General features: G+C 45.5%; 1 protein-coding gene across 1 annotated transcript; it reads left to right on the forward strand.

The window, feature by feature from the left end:
• The first annotated feature begins 3,136 nt into the window (after positions 1-3,136).
• Positions 3,137-18,016, forward strand: POPDC3 (popeye domain containing 3). Its single transcript, XM_042803522.1, has 5 exons — positions 3,137-3,272; positions 3,672-3,852; positions 13,082-13,826; positions 15,667-15,775; positions 16,699-18,016. The coding sequence occupies exons 3-5, from the start codon at positions 13,336-13,338 to the stop codon at positions 17,017-17,019; spliced, it is 921 nt and encodes a 306-aa protein (XP_042659456.1). The 5' UTR covers positions 3,137-3,272; positions 3,672-3,852; positions 13,082-13,335; the 3' UTR covers positions 17,020-18,016.
• The last annotated feature ends 4,076 nt before the right edge of the window (positions 18,017-22,092 follow it).

Here is a 22,092-nt window from a genome sequence, read left to right on the forward strand (position 1 = left end):
TCCTGATTCTTCTTACTTCAGCTGGACCTGTAACTAAAGGGAGGAGGGGTTTCTGTAGAACTCAGCTACACAAACGTCTGCTAAAACCTTTTCAAAATACATAAAGAGTTTCATTCTCATTCCAAAATGACTAAGAGCTCCTACACAAGAACCCTCTTGCAACTACCTGGGAAGTACAGAGGAAAAGCACATCGCTTCTTAAAGAGGCAATCCATCATGTCACCTGCTGCCATATCCCCCTGCTTCATAACTTATCTTTATTGACCAAGGAAAATGCAGGGAAAGAAAAACGCAGTCGAGATTTATTAAACATTTAACAAGTCTAAGAAAATATTAAAAATCTCCCCCTTAGACACAGTTATCGATAACTTCTCCTGGAGTGCAGCAAGATGTAAGAAACACCATTACTTTACTTCAGAGATAATGGAGAAGGCAACCACCTGATGTCCTAAGTCAGTGCCTCCCTAAGCGGTTACTGAGGAAATAGCTGGGGCTGTTTTCTAGGCAGCGAAACCACGCATGGAGCTTTTTTCTGCCTCTGCGTGGGGGGGAAATCACGGGCACGCCCAAGGGAAGGCCTGGTGCCGGCACTCGGGGGGGCACTTTCGGGTGCCCGCTCGGGAAGCTTGCCTTGACTGCAGCAACGCTCCGAGCGAGCGGCGTCTGGAGGCAGGGCTGGCGGGAAGCTGACGGCAAGGCAACCTGCAGGTGGGCCCGAGCTGTCAGACCTCTCCTAGGACGGATGGTGCCCGGGGATAGGCGCGTCTGAGGTACCCCCATCGATCCGACAGCGGGTACGGTGCGGGGAGAGCTGTTTACAACCAGCCAGAAACCCCCCCGGCTGAACGGTGGGAACGGCCCAAAGGCGCCAGTTCAGGTGCTCGGGTTCCTGCCCGGCCCAGCGGGAACAGACCTTGCACCTTCTGCTGCCCCCTCCCAGCCGGCCCTTGCTGGCCCCTCAACCAGCTGCCTCCCCCCTCTCCGCGCGGAGCCTTTGCCACAGCCAAGCCTCTCCCTCCACCCAGGGCCACAAAGTCTCCTGCAGCTTTCCAGGTCTGATACCAGATTTCTGAGTCTCGCCGCAGGCTCGCTTGGAAGCCTGCCTTTAAGCCTGACCTTTATATCTTGCCATCCTGCTGCAAAGAATAATACCGATTATAATTTGGGCTTACATTCATTGTGTTATTTGACCTTTTAAAAATAATCATTTTATGTAAGCACCACAAGCAGTTTTAAATATGTCAAAGACTAGTTCGATCACTCGAGAGCACGCTGGGCTGTGCTAGACACTCCGCAGAGCGCGGTGGCTTTGCCATTTTATTATTGCCTCCCTTGGATCTCTCATCCAAGCCTGGTTTTCAAGGTTAGATTGAGGAAGGCATTTCTAGCCTCAGTCTTATAGTGCTAGAGATTTTTTGATGTGCAGGTGATTGAATCAGAATAAAAATTATTGTAGTAGAACTGTTCCTTGGTGATCTATATGTCTGTAGAGAATTATGATGACCGTTGATTGCAACTAAGTAGAACTCAAAAAGTGCCTTACAGATATGCCATCAAAATTTACTTGCTTCTTTTATGATGATTAGGAGGAATATGTTTTAATCGATATAACAGTGGTTTATTGGCATCATGTAATCTCAGTAGATAAGCGGGCCAAATAAAAAACTTTAGCATCCTTCTATGTAGTTCCCCATCACTTTGCTGTCATCCCACTGAAGAGTAAATATAGTGGGTAAATTTATGCCTAATGTAACTGGGGATAAAACTGAATAAGTGGTTGGGTGATTTCAACTCCACCCAAGTACAAAGAACAAAAAGGGAAAAAAAATGTAAATCAGCACTGCCTCAGTTTTGCCAGCATAGAAATCTCTCAAACGGTACTGCTAAAATTAAACAAGTTGTAAAATATCATATGCAAAGCATGTCTGAAAGGTATTTGGAGCTACACTGCAAAGCCCTTTAAACGTTTGATTAACTACAAGGACCTTAATACATACTTGATTAGGTTTATAAAAAGACTTTATTTCTCTCTCTCAAAAATAATAAATATAAGTACTGCAATCAGATAATGAAGTTTTGAATATATGTAACTCAGGATAGCTTTGGGTTAAATTGCTCTGGCTTTTTTTTTTTTTTTTTTTTTCCCCTCAAGTTTTAGGAGAACCGATTTTTCAAATAATTTACGTATCTTCTTCCCTGGTCAACACGGAGCTAAAAATCTTTGAAAATAAAGAATCCCCCTTGGGAAAGCGAGCTCACACAGGTGTTAAGGAGAGCCCTAATCCCCCTGTCCAGAGCACGACGGGTCGCTCTCTCCTTTTACTTCTGGAGAAGTTCACGTCAGCCCGTCGCCCTGCATCGCCCTGCCCTGCCGTCGGCCTACCGTGGGACCGCCGCGCTCCCTGGTTATCAGAGGTTATTGCTCGTGCTCCAGCTATTGAGAAATAGCTTCTGTAGCAACAGGAGCTGCGCGTTTAATATGCTGGGGCTGTAAATCCACCTCCCTTCCATCAATGAATCCTCTCTCCCCGAGACACGAGGCGATCGCCGGGACGAACGCGTGGCTGGCACGCCGAGGGGCCGACATACGGACACTCTACCAACACCTCTAACTGCATTCTCGGTGAGGCATACGCGTGTCCTGAGCCGAAATAACTGAAAATCGTATCTAAACAGATGCACTGGTGACGTGACAAAGGCACGCAACTCCCTCCTGAAGAAACGTGCTGATGGGGTGAAAGAAGAGAAAGCTGTGGGTTTATTTATTCCGGCCCGATAGCTCCAGATAATTTAACCCGCGGCAGCGGTCCCGCAAGGAGCCGCCGTTCCCTGCGCGCCCCCCGCCGCTTTCCGGGTGCCCGAGTTGGGGGGGGGGGGGGGGGGGGGGGGGTCCCCGCCGCCGGTTCGGCCGCCCCCGAGGGGGGTCACCGCGCCCAGCGGCGGCGCCGCCTCCCCCCCTTCCACCCCCCTTTCCACCCCCCGCCCGCCCCTTCGATGCCTCCGGCGCCCACCGGCACCGCCGGGCAGCGGGACCGTCCCGTCCCGTCCCGTCCCGTCCCGCCGGGTCCCGGAGCGGCCCCGCCGCCCGCGGCCCCCCGGGGCCGGCGGAGGCGCCTGCGCGCTGCGGCCGCTCGGTGCCGGCCCCGGCGCTGGCGCCGCCCGCCGCCGCCCGCCCGCTTCTCCCTATTTTAGTCACGGCGGCGGCGAGGAGCGGCGTTTGGAGCCCGTCTCCGTCCCGTCTGGGCGGCCGGGAAACTTTTCCGGAGGGGCAGGTAAAGGGGGGGGGGGGGGGTCCCCTCTCGCCCCGCTGCTCCCCGGGGACACTCGCGGCCGCGGGACCGGCCGTCGGGGGAGGGCTCGGCGGGGCGCGACGGGGCGGGCGGGTCGGGGCGCTCCCTGCCCTTGGTGGGTGTTTGGGGGGGGGGTGGTGGTGGTAGGTTGGGGGGCGGTCCGGCAGTGCGAACCGGAGCGCCCGAGTTTGGCCTCGGCGAGAAGTTGGAGGGCTTCTCCGTGCCCCCGTTTCGGAGGGGGGGGGGGGGAGGGGAGGGGAGGGGAGGGGGGGGGGGGGGGGGGGGGGGGGGAGGGAGCCCCTTGGCTCTCCCCCTCCCGAGGGCTCTGCCAGAAGTGAGGCTCTTCCTTAACGCGTCTCGGCTTTGGGGTTTATTTCTTAGGAAAACGGCGTTTCTGGGTTCTCCTCGGGGGCAGCAGCTGCCCGCTCAGGCAAGGGCTGACTCGGGGAGTATCTCTACTTCCACAAAACCGACCCGGGACCCGGGGATTTCCGCCACTGACTGGGGGTTTCCCTTCATAGGCTGCTGTTATTCGATTCTTCTCTCTCCCCATCAACAAATGGTAAGAGCAGATGAACCCTGAAATTAAGATCCAGTTTTGCATTTTCAGTTGTTTCTTTCCAAACATAGAACGAGCAATACAAAACACATCTTTTCCCCAAACTATAATATTTTTTTTCCAAGCATATTTTCCCAAGCTATAATATTTTACCACGTTTTCCTCAGCTGTTCTGTAAAGCTTTGTGTGCGTTTAGGCTGTCAATCACTTTACGGGCAAACAGTTTATATAGCTGATCTCTTGTAATACTGAATCATGGACCACCTGGTAGTGTTATAAAGATGTCATTGATGAAATCTGGCTTCCAGAACTAGGGCTTCTTGCCACTCTGTTGATTAATGGGAATTATGGTTGTATACATGCAAGTAAAAATGTCTTCACTGACCGCAGCGAAACAAGAAATGGTTTCCACATCTGCAGAACTGTTGCTGTTCAGGCTTTCCGCAAAGTTCTGTCTGGTGCCAAATAATAAAGTAGCTTAAAATGTCAAGTTTTAAAGGAATGTCTTGCCGTCAAAACAGCAAGTACATCACAAGTCCTGTAGCTAGCGAGGAGAGTAGATACTGAAACAGAAGGAAATGTGATACAGGTAGTTGTGAAGGCAAAGTTTGGGTCAGGAAAACTTTTTATGATGAAAATTGAGAAAAGAAAGCTTATTAAGGATTCAAGAGAAGGGTTGTTAGCTGAAGCTACGTTTAACCTTTTTATTAAGTGTGCTGGCTCTCCGGAGACGAGATGTTATTTCATCATTTTAGTGTGTTCCACTACCTTGTGAAAAAGAGCTCTGGTCAGTGCCTCCAGGTGATGACACAGTACCTGTAATTGGGCATGCTGCTGCTGCTGCTGCTGCCCAAATGAAATTCAGGTATTATAGAGTGAACAAAGCCTGGGTTTGTGATTATATTACATGATGAAACTAAGAGTATTCTGGCTGTTGTAGATAGAAAACTAATGAAAGTGATGCTAAACCAGTGCCCTCTGCCTGGCTGTGTTTTGTATGTAAAGCCATATGACACTCATTCCAGCAAAGCAGAGAGCAGGACTGTGCTTCTAACCCCAAGCCCTCCAGTAAAGATAAATAATTTCAGCAGCTCCATTAGAGCATCCTTGCTAACTTTCACTGTGTTTCGCTCTGGTTTAGAGCTTGCAGGGCTCATAAATGTGGCATTTCGTGGCTCACCGTGCTGTTTAGCTGTTTGAACACACTGCTTCTCCGTAATCCAGCTGTACGTGCAGGGGTAGTGCGATGAACCAAGCCTCTTCTGTGTTTATTTCTTTTTTGGGAAATGAATTTCAGGTCAGGTGGTTGGTTTCACGGGAATACGTTCCCGTCCAAAGGCACTGCTACACCGTAGAAACTCATTTAAGTTGAATTCTGCAGAGTTCAGCTATAGCTCGTTAACACAGTTTTAAAGCACTTGTGAAACATGCGCTGTAGCTGCTGCTTTCGCTATTACTAATTTCAAAGTTGAACTGTAGAAAAGCCTGAGCTTGTATTGACTTCGCAGTTTTTATGATAAAACACAGTAAAACAGACCCCCTGAATTATTATTTGGCCAACGCTGTTCAATATACAAGAGCCATGCTCAAATTTACCCAAGTGCTAGCAACCCATAGTTAACTTAAAAAATATCTGACTGTCATTCCGTATTCATGTTTCCTAGGAGTAAAAGACCTTTAAAAAAGGAGGGAGGGGAATATTCTTCTTAGTTTGGCAGGAATACCACTTATACTTACGGTTCATCAGTTCTGTTTCAAATTGGAAGAAAATCCGTAATTTTTTTTTTTTTAAATCAGGTACTGTCTAGATGATAAAATAGATGGCATCTTCGATATTGGCTTTGCAACCACGGAGGACTGCATTGTATATTTTACAGTGATAAATGAGGAATCGTTCAAGTACTGTAAGCTGTGTATAGTAAGCTGGTCTTTAAATATTTAAAGACTAAATAATAGCAGCTTCACTGTATGCAGTACTTCTAATGAACCTTAAAGTATTCTGTATTGCAGCGGTGTTTCTTTCTCTCTTGATGCCTCCCCCTGCCCAGCTTTCTTCCACTTCTTAAAAAGATGAGCAGGAATTGGAGCAAATTGTAAGTAGATTCGGCCTTCCCGGCTGCAGCCGGAGAAGCTCAGTGACTGGGAAGTTCCGTGAAGAGGCTCCGGTTGAAGCTCTCTGCTTTGGGGAAAGCAGTTCTGCCTCCGCTGCAGCAGGGAGACAGGAGTCGGGCCCAGCCCTGGTGAGGGGGACAACCTGTCACCAGCCTCGCGCCCCGGGTGGGTCGTTCGCGTGGCCCGGTGGCCTCAGCGTTGAGGTGGCACTGGCGTGTCTCCAGGGTTAGGCGGCAGCTGACTGGGGGGGGGGGGGGGGGGGGGGGGGGGGGGGGGGGGGGTGTTTCTTGGTCGAACAACCCCGAACGTGGGAGCTTAAAGCCTGCCTGACCCGAAGCGGGGTTTTGGCCCCGAAAAGTCCCGCTCGGCTGGTGGTTGTTTCTCAGAGCTGCCCCGAAGGCGGTGAAGCCCCGCTGATGGTTGGACACGCCCCAGCTGCTTGTCCTGGGGCTCTGAGCATTCCCACGCTCTCCAAGAAGGTAGCGCTTCACATGGATGCTCTGGGGGGGGGGTGGGGGGGGGGGGGTCCAACTCAACAATTTTGGCCGGTACTGGAAGGACTGGGGAGGGTGTGGGTTGGCCGCTTTTCCAACGCCCTGAGGTGCTTTACGTTTCAAGTGCCAGCATGAGCTCAGAGCACTGCTCCGGGGGGGTGAGGCATAGCCGCGAGACATCAGGGCCAACAGGACGCCTTCCTCAGCCCAAGGGAGTGCGGAGCCGTCCTCCCTCCTGCCACGAGGGTGCCCCGACTGACTCGTTTTGACTTGGGTGGGTGGGTCACTTGCTGCCCTACCTTGTTGAAGCTGAGACGTTGTGCAGAAAGAGAGGCCGAGGGAGGGGGAACCACGATGCAGTCGCTCTTCGTTCTGCGGTGGGGAGGCTCTCTCGGGGAGCGGGGTGCTGGGGATCCTGCAGCTCGGCTGCCAGGCTGGCATACGTGTTTCGTGCTAAAGCGTTCACTCGTAAAGCGTCCTTTTCTCTGAAAAACATTGTCAGGAAGGGATGCCAGCTTCACATGGATGAAGGTTTCCTCTGGGAGGTCTGTATGAGGAATAGTTTCAGTGATATTACCCGTCTGCAGTGTTTTGTGTTGTCTAAAGTAGCTGCTTAGCTGGTATCCGAGATAGGCTTCTAGATTTCATTGGGAAGACCAGCTATGTAAGTTTCTAGGTACATACAACTTTTTTATGTTAAGTAACTTAAGACAGAAGTCCAGAAGACATCGTTGCAACCAGCTAATCTGACTTTATGTGGAATAAAAAACAGAATTGTAGTAAATCAAGTAGTTTTTTAATAATAGCATACCCAAATTTATTTTAGGTACCAGACAGCATCCTGACTTCCCTAATTCCCAGCAAAGGATATCTTTGAAGACATCTCATTAATTAATTACCTTTGCTAAGTATGCTTGTGTGTCTTTGTAATCTGAATATATCTAGTTTTATAGTGACTGATTATCTCGGTACCTTTGTCTTTTGGATTGGGTAGTCCTTTTCTTCCTCGTGCTCCTTCCATCTCCCTGAATAGATGTTATAGACTGTGATGAAGCTACTGTAGTCTTCACTGTATTACGCAGGCTGCATTTTCTCAGGAAAACCTTGTGTTTTCCAGTATTGTAATTCTAGGATATAGCCTCTAGAAGTTTAAGGTAAGCTAGCTTGGGTTGTTAGTTCCTGTCCTTATTGCTGCATTCATGTTTTGAGCCTGCAGTGGGTTCAAGGACAGTTTGTCACTGAAAATAGCTTGTTTGTGTGCCCCTACTTGCCCGTAGACGCGTAGCCATACATCTCTGTAGGTGCACAGCTCCTCCGTGCACCGAGTTAGACACTGCATTGCAATTAAGAGTTTGGTTGCCTCGATCCCTTTGTGTACCTAACCTCAACTGAACAACTGCAGAAGGAAGTTAGCTTGGGGAAAACATGCTGCGTAAGCAACCTCTGAGAGCAGCAGGGGACCAGAGAGAGGATTTCGGGAAAACCGTCGGGGCAGTGGAAGGAAGGGGCACTTTAATCGATATACGCATTTACACGGCGTGTTGAAGTACTTGCTGAAATTAAGGAGCGGCTTCTTTTTGTACATCTACACGATGGCCAGACCAGAAATAACTTGTCAGCCTAGATGGTGTGCTCAGAGCTCATCTCTCTGGAAGCAGGGGGTGTCGAGGCCGGGAGGGACCGCTTGGTTCCTGGCAGAGTTGCTGGAGCAGCGAGCCAGGCTGTGGCCACAGGCTCGTGTACAAACATCTACACTGCAGATGGCTAAAACCAGTGAGACAAATCCTGCTAAATCCAGCCTAATCTCGTTTTGTACATGAAAGCAGATATGCCGCAAAGGAAAAAATCTTCCCTTTTGCTTCCAAACCTGTAGCAAACAATTTGTCCAGGCTGGATACATGGTCAGCATGTACAGCTCTATGGACTGTCAACATGTACAGTGTGAAAGTGCTGAGGGCTTTCTGGCTGAATACTTGGGATAAGACAACTAAAGAATGGAGTATTTGAACCCTGAATAGCTTTGCTTTTGACTTAATTAAAAAGACCAAAGAGAGAACTGCTGGTAGCCCAGGGCTTTCAGGGTTGGTGTTTAGTTTTTTTTGGTTTGGTTTTATTTTTTTTTTTGTAGAAATTATTGTGATCCAGACACAGTAACTAACACTCAAAGCTTCTCAGAGTTGAATTTGAGTCATCAGTGACAAAAATGGGGCAAAAGTACCCAGGTCTCAAGCAAATTAAAAATATATGTAATTGGTAATTCTTTGTGGGAGTACTGCAGTGTATGGGGAAAATGCCCATTTGGGAAAGGGGGGGGTGGGTTGTACTAGGTGCACTTAAATTGTAATATGAATTCATTCTGTATTGACTGTTTTAGTATACTGCTTATATGGAGTTTTAAGTGGCTGGCAGGTATTTATTTCGGAGAGTATTAAGTGAAATCTTCCATTTACTGCTTTGACGCTCCAGCAAACTCATTGTTTTTAACACTCTCTGATGACAGCTTAGGCCTTTCGGTAATGCTGCTGTTTGTTTTAAAGAGGTCCATGCCACTGTATATTGCTCATATCTCTAGTCTGGGCTGATTTTTCCCAGCACTTGGTCTGCTCCTGCTGGAGAGGGTGGGATGTGTGGTGGGGGAAAACACTCAGAGGCTTCTCAGTAATTCAGCCTGTGTTGGCAGACCCCTTCCGTGCACCAGCAGCTTGCAGATGTCAATGTTGTGTTGTTCTGAACATGGCAGTCACATAGCAGAGACCGTGCCTGCGCGTGGATGCTGCTCCTTCTCCCTAGGCAGGGGACAGAGGAGAAAGTATTCAGCATTTACTTGGGGAAAATACAGTTCTTCAGGCTTATAATCTAAGATACCTGCTCTAAAGGCACTTTCCTGCCGAGGTTCACCCGATCACCACCATCAAATGAACCTGTAGCCATAACTGTTCACCACAGCCAGGGCAAGTGAAGCGGGGCGTCGGATAATCCGTGTCGGTGGGCACGTTCCCTGCCCTGGTAGCTAAGAACGCCGAAAAGTCTCAGTGAAAGGACGGTGTCCCCTTTGGGTGCTTACAAACTCGGTAATGCCATGCTACTGTGGGCGCTTTGGAGATGGGTCGTCAGTGGAGGATGACCCACAGCTGGTTGGTTGGTTGGTTGTTTTTTTGTTTTGGGGGATTTTTCTCTCCCCCCCCCCCCCCCCCCCCCCCCCCCCCCCCATCCCTGCTTGCAGTGGATGAATGGCTTAATTACAGTGACTGTTCTGAAGTCCTCAACAGTTTAAATTCTGGACTTGTAGGAACTATAAAGAAAGAGGTGAAAGGCCTTATCTAGCACTAAATACCAATCAAAATTAGAAATTTTACAGTACTTAGGCCCATGCATACTATTGTCTCTGCTCTGTTTAATACTTAATTAAAAAAAAACTACCAACAATTTTTAATCTCTCAAATCTTAGAATAATTGCTTGATTAAAAAGAGGTGAATCCTCTCTTTCTGCCTACGGTTCACTGGCAGCAAGCATGCCTGCTCCTCACTGTAGCCCTGAGAAACCACCTCCAGTTTAGTAGTAAGCTTCGTCAGTATTTCCAGGGGGGTTTGTTTTTGCCAGCACATCTTACATAGCTCAGGAGAGTGTCATGTTGGTGAGGCTGTTTTCTGTGCTAGTGCTGGCCTCTCTCCTTTGCCTTTCCTCCTGCCTGGGCGGAGGGAGGCCCTTTCCATCCTGGGTGATGCTGTAGCACAGTAAAAGTTCTCATTGTGCACAACTACTGAAATAAGTGGGAATTTTGCATAAAGTGGTTTTGGAAGACAAGCCCCATTCCCAGAATGAAGAGTTACAAATACAGGACAGTTTTTCCAGGGCTTTGGTTTTGTTTATGATGACCTTCTATCTGTGTCCTAGTGGTGTGCTCTTCTTTCCTAATTATTTTCACAGTATCCTAGAATACCAGCTTGGAAAGGATCTCAAGGATCACCTGAGCCAACCTTTCTTGGCAAAAGCATGGTCTAGACAAGATGGCCCAGCACCCTGTCCAGCTGAATCTTACAAGTGTCCAATGTTGGGGAATCCCCCACTTCCCTGGGGAGATTATTCCAGTGGCTGATTGTTCTCATTGTGAAAAGTTTTCCTCTTGTGTCCAGTTGGAATCTCCCCAGGGGTAACTTGCACCCATTACCCCTTGTCTTTTCCATGTGATTCCTTGTGAAAAGGGAGTGACCATCTTCTTCGTAGCCGCCCTTTAAATCCCGGAGCGTGGTGATAAGGTCTCCCCTAAGCCTTCTCTTCTCCAGGCTGAACAAACCCAGTTCTCTCAGCCTTTCCTCATCTGGCAGGCTTCCCAGTCCCTTGATCATCATTTTGAACCATCTTGTCCTGAATAGATGTTTTGTAGCAATACTATGAGCTGTAGTGTGGGCAGAACTGTGACTGCTATAAGCAAATTGGAAATTGAACATAAATTTTGTGAAATTACTGCAACGTCATGTCACATTATTGCAATGTGTGACTTTACATGACAAAAAGACGTTGGTAATGGAAAGTAGATTACAGTATGGATTCATGGTGTTTTTGGTTTTGGCACGCATACAGCTTACCATGTAACTTATCAGTCATGGTTCCATTCAAATCACTGAATTTTTTGTAGAAATTAGGGTCTTCATGAGAACTGCTCAGCACAAAAAGTTCGAAATAGAGTAGAAGTATTATCAATAATCCAGAATCACTGTTAGCAATTATTCTAAAAAAAAAATGAAACGAAACTCTTCTGCTGCTGATTTTTTGACCGTGCAGTGGAAATGCTGACTGGATTCAGAACACAGCATCTGAGAACTGCATGTTCCAGTTTTATTTTCTTTTGGTTCAGAAATCTTACCCCTTGATCACAAAAGAAGCACCTAAAATTCCTCATGCTCTTGCCATGCGTAGGTAACTTCTTTGTAGCTGATGCTGTACTCATCTCCCATTCTCCAAGGGCTAAATCCTGCATCAGGGGAATCCTGTACCAAAGGAGAGTATGTGGGTAAAGAGACAAACAGAAAAGCTCATAGTTACGAACTACCTCATTCTTGTAACTGCTGGTTCTTCCACTGTAGTAGGATATCAAGCATTTTAATTTGGAGAGGTTCCGTGCTCTTTAGCTGTCATATTTTTATGGGTCAGTGACTTCCTTATCACCACTCCCAGAGGGGGAAAGGTCTCCTCCTAACCTTTTCTTCTGAACTCTTCCACTTGGTTGTTTATGATTTTATGTCTTCATTTAGCATTAGTGTTTTTGAATCATGGAATTAATGTTGACGCTTGAATAAACTTAAAAGAAGTAAAGCTGTGGCACCTAGAAAATGTGATACAACTTTGCTTTATTAATTTCTTAGACCTATCACTGTAAAAAAAAAAAAAAAAAAAAAAAAAAACAAAACAAACAAAAAAAAACAAAAAAAAAAACAAAAAACAAAACACCACTGAAAGCCCTGCTGAATGATGTTGGATGCTTCACTGCACCATCAGTACTTTATAAATATTGATTTCTGTGGCTCTTGGGGAAAAAAAAAAAAAAAAGCTACCTTTGATATTCTAGAGAATCTAATAATTTAGATAGCAAGATATTTCATAGCTTCCCTGCTGTTTTAACCAGGAAAAGAACCAGACAGTTGAAGACTTTGGTGGGTTTCAGTCCTGATTATGCTAATGATAGACTCTGGCTTTGCAATTTCTACCATGTCTAATCTGTCACTGAAGCATGTATTTTTACTTTAAGAGACATAGAAAGCTGTTTGTTTGTTTGTTTGTTTTTAATTTTATTTTGTTTTCTTTGGTGCTTTTTGGTTGTGTATTCTACTTTTTATTTAACTCTAAGGAATACATTATCATATGGAAACAAAGAGCATGCTTAACATTTTCATAGTGTTGAACAATAGAATTGTGTGATCTGTGGCATGAAATTATAAAAGGTAGAACTCTGAATGTCATAAAATTGCTTTGTAAATGCCTTGTGAGAAGTATTTTGCTGGACTACTTACTTGACGTTTTAATAACATAATCTGTGTAAAGCTGCCTTTAAACTTTGTAGTCTTCATTATACACGACAGCTTCTTGCCCGTCATCCTTGGAGTAGAAAAGACCATCCCCAGTTTCCCTTATTGTGGTGTTTGGGGATGTAGTTTGTTGTCTTCAGGGACAGGGAGCAGCCTTGCTCCACTCATTAACGAGAGTGGTTTGATGGAAATCCAGAGCGAGAAGGAGGAGGTGAACAAGAAACAAGAGTTCACTGTCAGTTCTTGTCCGAGAGCTAGGTGGGGCATTAAATAAGGCTCACAGGCAGCAGGTTCAGGACAAGCAGATGCAACTACCTTCTCTGCAGTTAGGCTGCGAAAAGGTTTCTCGGAGGATGCTGTGGATGCGATGTACAGGATTACATGGATTCAGTGGTGATTCGACGGTTGCTACTGGGATCGTAGGTACAGAAGGGTGATTTTTCAGCTGAATAAATACTAAGGCTTGCTCCTGGAATCACAGGGCTACAAGGGGAATTGGAAGATTGCAATGCAGTCTGTGGTTTTAGAGAATAAAAGCTATGATAGACTTTAATTGATGAAAATAATTTTACAAGTAACTTGTCTTTTCTTCACTTGTCCAGATCAGATGAAGTTACAGATGACATGGCCAAAGTCAAAACAATGCATGAACTGATGAGAAACAGCATTGCCTTCTGAGAACGTTAGCTTCCTAGTTGCTGGAAATCCTAAGTGTGACTTTACTACCAAAGGAGAACCTGATGTTATGTGATCATTGAGCAGAGTTTGCCAGAATGGAAAAGCGAAGGACCCTGCTAGCTGCATCTCATAAATAAAAATTTCCAAGATTCAGCTGAGCCAAAAAATTATTCCAGCCATGGGAGAAAATGCAAGTTTTTGGGAAAGTCTGATATACGCCCATCCCACGTGTACCACCTGGAAGCAAGAGGCAGAGGGATCTATCTACCACCTAGCTAGTATTCTCTTTGTTGTGGGCTTCATGGGTGGAAGTGGATTCTTTGGGCTTCTCTATGTCTTCAGCTTGCTTGGATTGGGCTTTCTCTGCTCATCTGTTTGGGCTTGGCTGGATGTCTGTGCTGCTGATATATTCTCCTGGAATTTTATACTGTTTGCTATATGCTTCGTCCAGTTTATTTACGTTACCTACCAAGTTCGGAGTGTTTCCTTTGACAGAGAATTCCAGGAACTCTACAGCGCTCTCTTCCAGCCTCTTGGAATTTCCTTGACTGTCTACAGAAAGATTGTCTTGTGCTGTGATGCAGAAGTGGTTACCCTGGAGAAGGAGCACTGTTATGCCATGCAGGGCAAAACACCGATTGATAAACTGTCCTTGCTTGTGTCGGGCAGGTTTGTATCAGCTCGTTCAGACTTACTGCAAATGTCTTTATTTTTTCCTCCTTCTTGAAAATGGAAGAAGCAGGGGAAAAAAAAACCTGATTCGTGTATTGTTTGTTCATTTTCCAGTACAATAGATTAAATATTAATGCAAGTAATATAAATATTAATAGGCTAAATACACTTGTCTAGTACAGCACTAGCGTAAAAACACTAAGCACAAAATCTGAAATAGCATAAAGAAAAGGATTTTAAGTCATTCTTTTCCAGACCACTGTATCATAGCACTTAACAGGTTAGGCAGATAAAAGGAACAAATGTTTGCTTCAGTCTTCAGGCTATGGTTTGCTGTCTATCTACTGCCTTGCTGATGAACACAGCATCAATCTTATTTTTCTTTGCTGGTATCATCTAAAGCAGGACTAAAAGTAGTGATGAAACTGAATATACTGAGATAAACTCTGTTTAATAGAGAGCTTGACTTTGATATGGATTGTATTTGGTTGCTTTCTGGGGAGTGGGAGAAGAGAGGGAGTAAGGGAGAGCAGAAGGCCTAAAAGCGCCCTTCCATTACAAGGGAACATAGTCGAGCGCTTTCAAGCTTTGCAGAATTGAGTCTACTGTATACTGTGGCCCTTAGTCAGATCCTGAGGCAATAAATCCACCTGCTCGTACTCCCTGCTCATTTGGACACCTTATTTGGCAACCTTGCTTATGTTTTCCTGAGGGGAAACGCTAGCTTTCGTACTGTCCGCAAAGGGGTATACAGTACTGGACCACCACAAGAATAGATGGGATACCCAGAGAGGATGGCCATGGTTTGTCTTTGATGGGACCCCTTAGAGGTGCATTTTGTCAGCCTGCTGCATGGACAGATGGAATTGGTAGGCAGCTTGAAACTCAGCTGATTTAGGACTACTTGCAGTGAACAATACGGATTTTAGGTAGTTGTCCTTAGTGACACCCAGGTTCCGAGCATTCTTGGGAGCTGTCTGGAAAGTACCACGTGGAGGTTGCTTTTGGTCATAGTCATACTGAAGGAGAGGTGTCCATCCTTCTACATGCCCAGCCAGTTAGTTACTGTGAAGGGAGTTCCTGCTACCCTCCTTCACACTTCTGGTTTTGTAAGGAGCATTAATCTTTGTGCAGAGCAGATATAAAAAGGGGACTTCTACAGCTTGCTTTTTTTCTTTTAGCTCGTGAGGTTCGAGCATAGATTTCTTGCTTGCATGCCTTCAAACTTAAATATGATATTAAAAGTAGAAAGAAAATCTTCCTTTGGCATCTGCAGAAGGCCACAGCATTCGCTCTGAGATCCCATACCTCCATGCTGGTCTTCTGGCTCCAGAGACAGTCCTGTGGCTGTGTAATTCCTGTTAAACATTGGGAGTGCCCTACCTAACACGTGCTGTGGGAACTCCTGCTTCCTACTCCTTGCTTTTGCCACTTTGTTCCCATTAAAATAGGTATTTGCCAAACCTAGAAGTATATCCCATGGCCTTCAAGTGAAGGAAGGCAAACGGTGTTACGTGCATTGGTCTTTCACCTCTCCAGTGCATTCTGGCCTTCTCATGACAAAGCTTGCACATTGCTGGACAGACCTGCCCCAGAGAGAATAATATGGCCTGGAAAGGTTTCCATTTTGCTTGCAGCATCGTCTTGTAGTAACTTGCAACTGACCTGACCAAGTTGGTTTTAAAAATATAATTTGGATACTGTTGGCCGGTGATTGCTTTTTCATGCTCTCAAAGCTATATTTAAACTCCTCACATAGTAAAAATAACACATTCTTGTCGCAGTCGTTGCTGCTGTACAGGTAATACTAACAAGTTAACGCATCTTATCTTGGTAGGATCAGAGTGACAGTTGATGGGGAGTTTCTGCATTACATTTTTCCTCTTCAATTTCTGGATTCTCCTGAATGGGATTCACTGAGGCCCACAGAAGAGGGAATTTTCCAGGTAAAAGTGGAAGGGGTTCTTTCTGAATACAACAGAAAACTGTTCGAGTACTAATCTGTTTAGAAATAAGTTCATTTAGTTGTGGGTTTTGTTTGTGAAATTATAGAGGCAAGTGGCATCCCATTAATATGGGGAGGGAAGTCCTCTTGACCCCCTGGGCTGGTTATGCTGTTTGCATCTTCTTTCTGTTTGCGCCTTGTTGTTACAACAAACGGGTTTTTTTCTTAAAGCGAATCCGGGAGGTAGGTTCTATTTCCGTTCTTTGAGCTGTGCCAAAATCCAGCCCTGAAAAAAAACGGGTTTGCAGGAGGCGGGTGGAGGTGGTTGTCGCTGAAGAGGCTTCTGGGCTGGGGGGGGAGCCGGTGCCTGCGGTCCAGCTTTGGCACGGGGGGGTGGGACAGCGTGGGACACGATGCGGGTGGGGGCTGCCCGCTGTTTATCCGTGACCCCCGCTGCTGGCGCTGGACTGACGCGCCTGGCTCCTGCCTGAGTGGGACCCGGTGTCTCGTGTCACGAGGGCGAACGGCGGCGTTCGTCGGGAGCTTTCTTTAGACCTGCCTTGCCATCTGGGGCTGCCGGGGGTGAAGCGGGGAGTGCAGGCCCCGGGGCCACACCGCCAGCCTGCGTCCTCCTGGCTGGGGCTGCCGCTCGGCACCGCCACGGGCACGCTGTCCCCGGGGCCGACAGGACGCGCAGGTCCTTCGGTCCCTTCCCGGCCACCCTCCTCGCCTGCCTTTTCGCAGACACTAGACTTGACAGAGGGTTCTGCCTGGATGGAAGGGCTTCAGCTGCAGTAGGTGCAAAGATGCAAAGCGTACGTGTCGTGGTTTGCGTGCCGGGGGGGTGCTCTCTGAGCAAAGGCGGCGGCAGCAATATCACTGCCTTCTCAACCGGCTGGCTTTAATTTTTTTTCTCTTCTATAGGTAACGCTCACAGCAGAGACGGATTGTCGGTACGTGGCCTGGAGGAGAAAGAAGCTGTATCTGCTGTTTGCTAAACACCGGTTCATCTCCCGCCTGTTCTCAATTTTAATTGGGAGCGACATCGCTGAAAAACTGTATGCCTTGAATGACAGAGTGCACGTGGGGAAAGGCTTTCGGTACGACATTCGGTTACCGAACTTCTACCACGTTTCACTGCCAGAGACCCCCCTGGTGCAGCCCTCCCACCACCTACAGAGAGGGTCCCCCCGGCGGGAGCCCACGGGGGTTACAAACTGCCGCTCCTTCAGCACGCAGCCCTAGGAAGGGAAACTCTGCTGCAGCCGTTCCCCAAAGCCGTGAAGGGAAACGCAAAGTGGTGAAGCAGAAGAGCAAAAAGGTGAAGCAGGATGAGACCCAGTCAAGCCAAATTTGACTGACAAGTGCCATTTACTTTCATTGGAGTAGCTTGAATTCTTCCTCTCTCTAGAGCCAGCGGGTTGGCTTCTGCATTTTGACTGTGCAATATGTTCAGTTTCTGTTGAATCTTTTGTTGACTTTTGTCTCCTTGCTTTTGAAGGAAAACAAATCGTAACAGGCTGAAGTTTCATTGTATCTGTGGTGGCCTCTGTGTTGTATTTTTTTAAAAAAAAACAGACTCGCGGTATTTGTAATTACACTTTCTCAAAATTATTTGCCATAACGTATAGTCAGTATAGTCAATGAAAACAAGTAAGTTGTCTTCAAAATACAGCAACTTGCTTGTAACGTTGATGTTTATGCCTGTAACGTTGATGTTTATGCCATGTGAACATTGTCTCTATTAACATGAAGAATATTGCAGAACAAGACTAAGAGACCAATTGAATTGGTTTTGTTTTTTAAAGAGATGAAAGATTTTTGACACGAACAGCAAGATTCTTAAAAAAACCAAAACCAAAACCAAAAAACAAACAAGCAACAAACAAACAAAAGAAAACAACAAAATTCTGTCCCATGAGCAATTGGTTTCTTTCTGACTGTCCTAAAGAGGTATTATGTGAAAACAAACACAAATGTAATCACTGGCATTAGAGAAGTAAAGCCATTTTAAGTACTGCAAATATAGAGCTTAGGGAAATATTTGTATAGTGTTTCTGATAGAATGTGATGCTCTAGGACCTAGGCTTCTGCCGTGTCGGTGCCATTCATGACATGTACAGTAAATACTGTTAATCAGTCAACTGCCAAACCATTGGAGTTTGTTTTACGATATTCTTTTTAGCCGGGTTTGTCAGGAAGAAACTGAGAAACAACCGCAGCAATAAATACAATTTTTAACCAAAACATTGTTGTTCAGCTTCCAGAATCGCTTTTTGATGCCTATGAAATTCTTGATTTAAAAGGTATTCTCTCCCTACTTCTGTGGTGGTTTAATGGCAGAAGGGAGCACCAGCTCATGCTTCAGTAGGAGAGAGCTGGTTTTGACCCTTGAGGTCACTGTGCCTTTGGGGAGGAGTGTCTGAATGTCTTTGCTAACTTACCTTTCTGCTGCTATGCCTGATGCCTGCCAGTAATCAAAAAGTAAGAAGCATTACTATTTTATGAGACTATTGCTGCTTGATATATGTGGAGGTAGATGACATTTTTAATATTTTAAAATTGCTGGACTGTTTGGTAGGACAGCCATTGTGTGTTTGTGTATGTGCGGGTATACATATGAGTTTAGATCTTGGGGGTTGTTGCTGGAGGACCTTTATGATACAACTTCATGCTCGAAAGATAATCATGCAGTAGGTCTAAGAAAGCCATTAGAAGTGGCATGAAACACTACCTGTTTGAAGGACCTTCAGTCTAGGGCAGATAACGTTGTACAAGTGTTGCTTTTAGCTTAGTGTCCCTTCCTCGGAGAGGAAAATCTGCCAAACATAAATACCATAGCATGTGAAGTGATAATTCCCAAATTCTTCTAATAACCCTTCCACCCGATGTGTTCTGTATGCACCACTTAATGTGTGAAGTCCCCGAGTCACAAAGCTACTCTGTCTTGGTCAAGAGAGAATTGAAAAAATGCAGACGGAGAATGCATTGACGGCTGTCGAGGACCAGCGCAGAAAATAGCTAAGGCACAAAGTGCCAGAGGCTGACAGTGCATGGTAAGGACGTACAGCTGTGTGTGCCCTCTTCCTATACTTTTCACAGTTAAGGGACAGGCTAGCGGGCTACCTGATCCCTTGGCGTGATTCAGCACGGGTATTGGAACTTCAGTGCTGTGATTAGGATCACGTCTTATTTGTCGGCGGTGCCCGGTGCCTGAGGTAAGTAAGAGGTGTGTCATCTCTGGGGGCTGTTGTCACTTAGGCTGTACCTCGCTATCCCCACTGTGCTTCACCTGGCTGAGCCGCTCTGAAAACCTTACACTGGTTTTTAACAGGTGATTTAAAAATAGAGCCCACCTCTCATTCTGATAAAATAACAAGAATTTATAAATTTCTCGTGCTGTAACGTATGTTGGACCAATATGAAGCTTATACTTAATGCTTTATGTGTTAACAATCTATAAATTTAAAAAGATTATAGTCTAGAAACATAAAAGAGGTGTTATTCTAGATTTAGGCATAATATAAATCATCAATTAATGCTCTCTTTGGTTTTCTTGAATATATGGGCTTGTCTCTCTACTAGGACATGTCTGAGTCAATATCTGAACATACTCTTAGCTAATCTTGTTTAGCTTTTTGCAACTGTGTTTTTTGGGCTTTGAGTCACTTTTTAAAAATTGTTTCCAGTTTTCCAGCATCTGTTTCAGTTATGACTAGCAGAACACTTCAGCTGTAGAATTCAGGGCATATAAATCGACAGTAACATAGGTACGCACGAAAGGGCTGGAAGTGAGACAGCAAGCCCTCTCCACCTCTGTTTTTTTAAATCTTGACAGCACTTCTAAAATGTACTGTAAAATACGCTCGGGTATGTGACTCATAAACCAATGTTTTGGGAGGGCTGTATAATCCACCTAAATAAAGATGTGCTCAGATTGATGTCAGTGAAATAATACAAGCTTTTGTGATAGCATCTACACCCAGTCATTAGAGAATTGGAGTTGTTCAGCCTGGAGAAGAGAAGGCTCTGGGGAGACCTTGTTGTGGCCTTCCAGTACTTAAAGGGGGCTTATAAGGAAGATGAGGACATAGTTTTTAGTAGGACCTGATGCAATAAGGTGAGGAGTAATGGTTTTAAACTAACAGAGGGTAGATTCAGGCTAGATATAAGGAAGAAATTTTTTACAGCAAAAGTGGCGAAACACTGGAAAAGGGTGCCCAGGGAGGTGTGACGTGCGGAAAGACAACTTTACAACCAGTAAGGTTATAAAGTTGGCATGTTTATTCATCACTGGGTGCACGGGGGATCACTCCTCCACAGCGTGCGTGCCCTGGAGCCAAAAGTGCCCCCCTTTTATGATGCCAAAGTTACATATTCATTAGTCCTAATACATTTGCATTATAATTCCAGGAATAGGGAGGGGATATTACAATTACCTCCGAGAAATCATTAACATATCCCCCGCCCCAAGTCCCTCCTCATCACGCCTGCGCAATGTCTCTTGGTGGTCGTGGGCAGGGGTCTTCTGATGAAGGCTCGTAGTCTTCTTCACTGCGTTCACTAGCTGACCCGTGCTTTTGACCAGACTCAGTCCTGTAGTTACGCACATCTCGTCCTTCAGGCCTTGCTGGATGCGGTTTGTTCTTAACTTGCAGCTCCTTTCTCTTGGTGACTCAATAGTTCTTTCCTTATCTTCAAGGACAATGGTGGGCTCATCCTGTTTTCTCTCATTCATTCGCAAGGTAGTTATCTAGTTAATGTTTTCTTGAGAAACCATTTGGTTAATGCCCCTTCATTCATACAGCAGGTTGTAGATGCCCCATGCCCAGAAACATTCAGTGTCAGGTTTGGTTGGAGCTCTGAGCAACCTGATCTAGCTAAAGGTGTCCCTGCTCATCGCAGCGGGGTTGGACTAGATGACCTTTAAAGGTCCCTTCCAACCCCAACCTTTCTGTGATTCTGTGATTATTTATAGGCCAGTAGACATTTGGAGCTAGATGAAGCTCTGACTTGAGCATCGTCCCATTTATGCCTGTGTTATTACTCAGGGATAGCTAGCAGTGTGGTGGTCAGGCTCTTTCATAATGGGTTTAAGTGGAGGGATACTTGAGTCCGTGATGCTTTTTGAATTGAGGAGGCTATCAATGAATCCTTTTTTTGATCTGCAGTGATTCCCCTTTACTTGCATTTTACATTTTTAACAGTTCGGTGATATTCTGTGGGGTTATGTCTAGGTTTGTGTACTGTTACGAGAATGGCAGAATCTGGTGCACGTGATGATTTGCTCATTCATTGGCATCAATTGATCTTCCAGAGTTTTTATAATTGTGAGCATCATGCTGGAATCACCCTTACAGGCTGCAGAGGGATTCAAATTTACTGCACAAGCTAAAAAAATACATGGCCTAGTATAGCCCAAAGAGGGAAAAGAAAAAGACCACTCAACTTCCTACAGGTTTTAGGCAGGAGAGGTTTATTTTAAACCGGGCTTGTGGCAAATTAATTTATTGGATGTAGAGATGTATTGTGAGAGCTTCAAAGTGAGTCTTGTCTATTTAGGGGAACAGGACTGACCCCGCAATTCTTTCATTAGGTAGGATTTTCTTAACTAGTAGTAATGTAAGTACAGGTAACAGAGTCTAAGTGATGTTTTTAATCCATCATGTAACTCCACTCAAAACTACCGAATAACCAGAGAGAATGTATCCCAATGTACAATGCATGATAACTAATAACACTATGCAAGTTAAATTTTAAGTGTTTAATGAAAAACATAATTTTATGCGGTTGCCTATGATAACAGAGGCTGGATTTGGTGTCTGAGGAGGGCCATCCCAGTCCCAAATTTTTAAGAATTAATTGCCCTGCAACAAACCAGCAAATGTGACAGTAATCAAAGGAAACGCAGTAATGGAAAGAACGATGGCAAAAAACTGTACATACAGATACATGACCTCCACTATGATAAAGCCAGGAAAGCTGAATACATGCTTGGATTAAATTGTGTGGTTTTGCCACACCACAAAAAGATGCCTATACTTACAGTAATTAAATAATATGTTGATGTTACATTTCCAGCAAAAAAGTGCTCTACATTTTTCGATTATTGTAAGTAATAAATATGAGATGTATTTGGGCTCCATACACATGAAAAATTAAAATCCAGTGTTGTACTGCTCCTCTAAGCAGGTTTTGCAAATTGTGTTAAAAATGAAACAAAGCTGTAGCTATTTAGATAGAAGAAAGTTATTTAAATAGAAAAGGGAAAAAGTAATATCTATTTGCTGAATTCAGGTATTAACAGATTAAATATTT

Source organism: Tyto alba, unplaced genomic scaffold, assembly GCF_018691265.1.
Source record: "Tyto alba isolate M040663 unplaced genomic scaffold, T.alba_DEE_v4.0 Super-Scaffold_40, whole genome shotgun sequence".
Taxonomy (NCBI): Eukaryota; Metazoa; Chordata; class Aves; order Strigiformes; family Tytonidae; genus Tyto; species Tyto alba.